The sequence below is a fragment of the Gadus macrocephalus genome, chromosome 7 (genome assembly GCF_031168955.1).
Source record: "Gadus macrocephalus chromosome 7, ASM3116895v1".
In the NCBI taxonomy this organism is placed as follows: Eukaryota; Metazoa; Chordata; class Actinopteri; order Gadiformes; family Gadidae; genus Gadus; species Gadus macrocephalus.
This window is the reverse complement of record NC_082388.1, coordinates 1,209,155-1,215,537: the sequence shown is the minus strand read 5'-3', so window position 1 is coordinate 1,215,537 and position 6,383 is coordinate 1,209,155. Positions and strand designations below refer to the sequence as shown.

General features: G+C 55.6%; 1 protein-coding gene across 1 annotated transcript in view; it reads left to right on the top strand.

The window, feature by feature from the left end:
* The window catches only part of cdk15 (cyclin-dependent kinase 15), a 31,170-nt gene that overhangs the window by 1,420 nt on the left and 23,367 nt on the right, over nucleotides 1-6,383 (top strand). The window contains exons 3-9 of the mRNA XM_060056184.1: nucleotides 199-278; nucleotides 728-822; nucleotides 1,384-1,446; nucleotides 1,990-2,155; nucleotides 4,529-4,649; nucleotides 5,550-5,643; nucleotides 6,187-6,250. Of these exons, the coding sequence (XP_059912167.1) occupies nucleotides 199-278; nucleotides 728-822; nucleotides 1,384-1,446; nucleotides 1,990-2,155; nucleotides 4,529-4,649; nucleotides 5,550-5,643; nucleotides 6,187-6,250 (683 nt within the window). The remainder of the gene's footprint in view (nucleotides 1-198; nucleotides 279-727; nucleotides 823-1,383; nucleotides 1,447-1,989; nucleotides 2,156-4,528; nucleotides 4,650-5,549; nucleotides 5,644-6,186; nucleotides 6,251-6,383) is intronic.

Genomic DNA, 6,383 nt, shown 5'->3' with positions numbered 1-6,383 from the left:
GGTGAGTGAGTGAGTGAGTCTCACTGTGTTGGTGTGTATTGGTGAGTGAGTGAGTGAGTCTCACTGTGATGTGTGTATTGGTGGAGTGAGTGAGTCTCACTGTGTTGGTGGAGTGGTGAGTGAGTGAGGCTTTGTTTGTTTGTTTGTCTGTTTGTTTGTGATGAGGTGTTGTTTGTTTGTTTGTTGTTGTGTTGTCAGGATCAACGGCCATCTTGTCGCCCTGAAGGTGATCCGCATGAAGACAGAGGAGGGGGTCCCCTTCACCGCCATCAGAGAGGGTGAGGACTCACTCACTCACTCACTCACTCACTCACTCACTCACTCACTCACTCACTCACTCACCAACACATAGTGAGACTCACTCACCAACACATAGTGAGACTCACTCACTCACTCACCAACACATAGTGAGACTCACTCACTCACTCACCAACACATAGTGAGACTCACTCACTCGCTCACCAACACATAGTGAGACTCACTCACCCGCTCACCAACACATAGTGAGACTCACTCACTCACTCACCAACACATAGTGAGACTCACTCACTCACCAACACATAGTGAGACTCACTCACTCACTCACTCACCTCACTCACTCACTCGGCAAAACATAGTGGTGTGGTTGTGTGTGTCTCTGCGTGTGTGTGTGTGTGTGTCGTGTGTGTGTGTGTGTGTGTGTGTGTGGTGTGTGTGTGTGTGTGTGTGTGTGTGTGTGTGTGTGTAGCCTCCCTCCTGAAGGGTCTGAAACACGCCAACATCGTCCTCCTCCACGACATCATCCACGAGGCCGAGTCGCTCACCTTCGTCTTCGAGTACGTGGTGAGTGGTCCCTCTGGGGTTACCATGGAGACCCCCGCCGCCTGAAGCATCTTCGGTCGGCGTGGCAACGGACCCACGCTTGGCGGATGATGCTCAGAGCGGCAGAACCAGAAGCACGTTTGGAGCTAAAGACGATTTATTCACACCAGTTCTACCGAGTTATAAACATATTAATGCAGACATATTATTTTGTCTTCTAGCGACGTGTTTAATGTGTCCCAGTGAGATGTAGGCTTCCCTGACTCCTTTAGTGTAGCTCTACGTCGTGTGGCTAATAACAGCTACACTGCCACGTTGGCCATACAGAATCAGCTATTGTTGGATCACAGTTGAATCAGTGGTTCACTGGCTCTTTAATACCAGAGCAAGTGTGTCTAACAGGCTGTATGTGTAAGACCTCTGGTTCTCTCGCCCTCTCTGTTTCTGGTGTTCACTCACTCACCATTGCACAGTGAGACTCACCCACTCGCGTAATGAGTGAGTGAGGGCTATCATGTGACGGTCTGAGTGTCCATCAGGCTGTGTGTGTTCAGACCTCTCCTCTCTCTCTCGGACCCCCAGCAGACCGACCTGAGCCAGTACATGACAGAGCACCCCGGGGGGCTGCACTCCCACAACGTCAGGGTAGGTGATGGGGACTCACTTCCTCTCTCCACTCCCCTCTCACTAACCTCCATCTCACATCCATCGTCTCCTCTCCTCTCCTCCTCTCTCCTCCTCTCCTCCCCTCTCTCGTCCTCTCTCCTCACTCCTCTCCTCCACTCTCTCCTCTCTCTCCTCTCCTCCTCTCTCCTCTCTCTCCTCTCCTCTCCTCCTCTCTCCTCTCGCCTCCTCTCTCCCCTCCTCTCCTCTCCTCCTCTCTCCTCTCCTCTCTCCTCTCCTCCTCTCTCCACTCCTCCTCTCTCCTCTCCTCCTCTCCTCTCTCCTCATCTCTCCTCCTCTCCTCCTCTCTCCTCTCATCTCTCCTCTTCTCCTCTCCTCCTCTCTCCTTTCCTCCTCTCCTCTCCTCCTCTCGTCTTCTCGTCCTCTCTCGTCCTCTCTTCTCTCTCCTCTACTCTCTCCTCACTCCTCTCCTCCCCTCTCTCCTCTCTCCTCTCTCCTCTCCTCTCTCCTCTCTCCTCTCCTCCTCTCTCTCCTCTCCTCTCCTCTCTTCCCTTTCCTATCCAGGTGTTCATGTTCCAGATGTTGAGGGGTCTCTCCTCTCTCCAGGTGTTCATGTTCCAGATGTTGAGGGGTCTCTCCTACATCCATGGCCGCCGGATCCTCCACCGGGACCTGAAGCCCCAGAACCTCCTGATCAGCTACCTGGGGGAGCTCAAGCTGGCTGACTTTGGTGGGTACCCCAGAGAAGACCCCTAAGACCTGGTCCAAGGGGGTTCCCTCTGAGACCGGGTACCTCCTGGGTCTCCCAGAGACCCCAGAGACTACTGGGTCCAGGGGGTCCACCCTAGGGTAACCCCTGGACCCCAAGGACCGGGTACCCCTAAGACCTCTATGACCGGGTACCCTAGAGCCCGGGTACCCTAGAGACTTCTAAGACCGGGTACCCCAGAGTCCGGGTACTCTAGAGACCTCTAAGACCGGGTACCCTAGAGCCCGGGTACCCTAGAGGCCTCTATGACCGAGTACCCTAGAGTCCAGGTACCCTAGAGACCTCTAAGACCGGGTACCCTAGAGCCCGGGTATCCTAGAGACCTCTATGACCGAGTACCCTAGAGCCCGGGTACCCTAGAGACCTCTATGACCGAGTACCCAGAGTCTGGGTACCCTAGAGACCTCTAAGACCGGGTACCCTAGGGCCCGGGTACCCTAGAGACCTCTAAGACCGGGTACCCTAGAGCCCGGGTACCCTAGAGACCTCTAAGACCGGGTACCCTAGAGACCAGGTGCCCTAGAGCCCGGGTACCCCAGAGACCTCTAAGACCGGGTACCCTAGAGACCGGGTACCCTAGAGACCTCTAAGACCGGGTACCGTAGAGACCTCTAAGACCGGGTACCCCAGAGTCCGGGTACTCTAGAGACCTCTAAGACCGGGTACCCTAGAGCCCGGGTACCCTAGAGGCCTCTATGACCGAGTACCCTAGAGTCCAGGTACCCTAGAGACCTCTAAGACCGGGTACCCTAGAGCCCGGGTATCCTAGAGACCTCTATGACCGAGTACCCTAGAGCCCGGGTACCCTAGAGACCTCTATGACCGAGTACCCAGAGTCCGGGTACCCTAGAGACCTCTAAGACCGGGTACCCTAGAGCCCGGGTACCCTAGAGACCTCTAAGACCGGGTACCCTAGAGCCCGGGTACCCTAGAGACCTCTAAGACCGGGTACCCTAGAGACCAGGTGCCCTAGAGCCCGGGTACCCCAGAGACCTCTAAGACCGGGTACCCTAGAGACCGGGTACCCTAGAGACCTCTAAGACCGGGTACCGTAGAGACCTCTAAGACCGGGTACCCCAGAGTCCGGGTACTCTAGAGACCTCTATGACCGAGTACCCTAGAGCCCGGGTACCCTAGAGACCTCTAAGACCGGGTACCCTAGAGTCCGGGTACCCTAGAGACCTCCAAGACCGGGTACCCCAGAGTCTGGGTACCCTAGAGACCTCTAAGACCGGGTACCCTAGAGACCGCTAAGACCGGGTACCCCTAAGACCTCTAAGACTGGGTCCAGGGGGTCCGGCTCGCGGGGACTCAAGTGAGAACCGGTCTGAACTAGAACCAGAGGGTAAGAGGAGGAAGAGGAGGAAGAGGAGGAGGAGGAGGAGGAGGAGGAGGAGGAGGGGGGGGAGGAGGAGGAGGAGAGGAGAGAGGAGGAAGAGGAAGAGGAGGAGGAGGAGGAGGAGGGGGAGGAGGAGGGGGAGGAGGAGGAGGAGGAGGAGAAGGGGGAGGAGGAGGAGGAGGAAGAGGAGGGAGGAGGAGAGGGAGTGAGGGAGGGGGAGGAGGAGGAGGAGAGGGGGGAGGAGGAGAGGAGGAGGAGAGAGGAGGAGCAGGAGGAGGAGGAGAGAGAGGGGAGGAGGAGGAGGAGGAGAGGGAGGAGGAGAGGAGGAGGAGGAGAGGGAGGGAGGGAGGAGGAGGAGAGAGTGGGAGGAGGAGGAGGAGGAGGGGGAGGAGGAGGAGGAGAGGGAGGGAGGAGGAGGAGGAGAGAGGGGGAGGAGGAGGAGAGGAGAGAGAGGAAGAGGAGGAGGAGAGGGAGGAGGAGAGGAAGAGGAGGAGAGAGGGGAGCAGAGGAGGAGAGGGAGGAGGAGAGGAGGAGGGAGGAGGAGAGGGAGGAGGAGGAAGAGGAGGGAGGAGGAGGAGGAGGAGAGGAGGAGGAGGAGGAGGAGAGGGGGGAGGGGGAGGAGGAGGAGGAGTGGGAGGAGAGAAGAGGAGGAGGAGGAGAAGAGAGAGGAGGAGGAGGAGGAGGAGGAGGAGGGGGAGGAGGAGGGGATCAAACTGAGGCTTTGGACTGAAATTAGAGAGTAGAGCAGAATAATGACTGGTAAAATGTATATTCTGGTAACACCACACGACTGGGACATTGTTAGCCTCCACTGTTAAAGGGGACATAGTATACCACCAGGTTGTAACGGCTAGTATACCACCAGGTTGTAACGGCTAATCCCACTCAAACCTGGTGGTATACTATGTCCCCTTTACATAACATGACTCTGAACATTTTAGCCTCCGCTGCTAGCCCAACTCGACCGTGAGCGTGTTGTCTCCTTCCCCCTTCAGGCCTGGCCCGGTCCAGGTCCGTCCCGTGCCAGACGTTCTCCTCTGAGGTGGTGACGCTGTGGTACAGGCCCCCCGACGTCCTGCTGGGCTCCACACACTACTCCACAGCACTCGACATCTGGTGAGAGACCCCACGCCCCCCAGAACGGAAACACAGAACCAGACCCAGACCCAGACCTAGAACCAGAACCAGACCCAGACCGAGAACCAGACCTAGAACCAGAACCAGACCCAGAACCAGACCTAGAACCAGAACCAGACCTACAACCAGACCCAGACCCAGACTGAGAACCAGACCTAGAACCAGAACCAGACCCAGAACCAGACCTAGAACCAGAACCAGACCCAGACCCAGAACCAGACCTAGAACCAGAACCAGACCCAGACCCAGAACCAGACCTAGAACCAAAACCAGACCTACAACCAGACCCAGACTGAGTCCTAGAACCAGAACCAGACCCAGTCCCAGACCCAGTCCCAGTCCCAGACCTAGAACCAGAACCAGACCTACAACTCGCACTACTCCAAAGCGCTTGACATCTGGTGAGACCAAGAAGGTTGCTAGTTACAGCGGGTTGGCTGGTAACATGAAGGTTGCTAGTTTGATCCCCGGCTCCCCCTAGCTGAGTGTGGAGGTGTCCATGAGCGAGGCGCCTCACCCTGACTGCTCCTGACCAGCTGGCTGTCGCCATGAGGGGGCGACTCCGCCGTCGGGGTGGGGATGGTTGAATGTGTCTGAATAGGTGAATTTGTGTGTGAACAAATGTTAGTCGCTGAGGATTAAAAGCGCCTGCTAGACGCCCTGAGCAAAATATAAATGCAACTTGAGATTCAAACAAACCAATCAAGGAAGTCTGTTAGAAAGTGGAGAGGACGTAGTATGTGTGGTGTGATTCAGAAGAATTAAGAACCACCTAGGCTGCTCAGAATGGTGCCACCATCTGGTGTTTAATGAAGGCTAGCCTGACCCTGACCTGACCTGACCCTGACCTGACCCTGACCCTGACCCTGTTTGTTCCAGGGGGGCGGGGTGTGTGTTCATCGAGATGCTGCAGGGGGCGCCAGCGTTCCCTGGCACCGACGACGTCATGGAACAGCTGAGGAAGATCTGGGCGGTGAGTCGATCATCACAGAGCTAGTTGTGTGTTATTGTTAGCATCACAAAATCATGAAATCGTTAGCCTACACTGTTAGCAAAGGCAGGGATGAAGGTTAAATACCCCACCTGCTAGTAAACGTTACTTTTATTGAGTCATTGGCAGACTTTGGTCCAAAGGATGAAGGTTAAATACAACCCCCGGTAGTAAACGTTACTGTTATTGAGTCGTTGACAGACTTTGGTCCAAAGGATGAAGGTTAAATACAACCCCCGGTAGTAAACGTTACTGTTATTGAGTCGTTGGCAGACTTTGGTCCGAGGCGACCTTGAGTTCAGAGAGCAGGTTCTGTTAAGGAGCAGGTCGTTGCTCAAGGGCATACAGGTAGGGTGTGGGCATTTTGGGAATCAACCCTCCCCAGCCTTGGTTACCCCCCATAGTTACGACCCCAGGCAACACCACCATGCTATTCAGTTCAGATCCTGCTCTACACTCTCGGTCGCTGAGGAGTTCACGGTTCGAATCCCAACTGACATTCACACTGCTGTGGTGCTATCCTAGGTCATCGGAGTCCCCACGGAGCAGAGCTGGCCGGGGGTGAGCCTGCTGCCCAATTACAGACCAGGTAACCTCCCTTAGCCCTTCTCTGTCATTCTGGCCAATCAGAGGGCTTGATTGAAGAAGGACTGGACATCATACCAGGCCAAAGCAATAGTTGATGATTCTTGTCATTCGTAGGAGTTTAAAAAATCAAACCA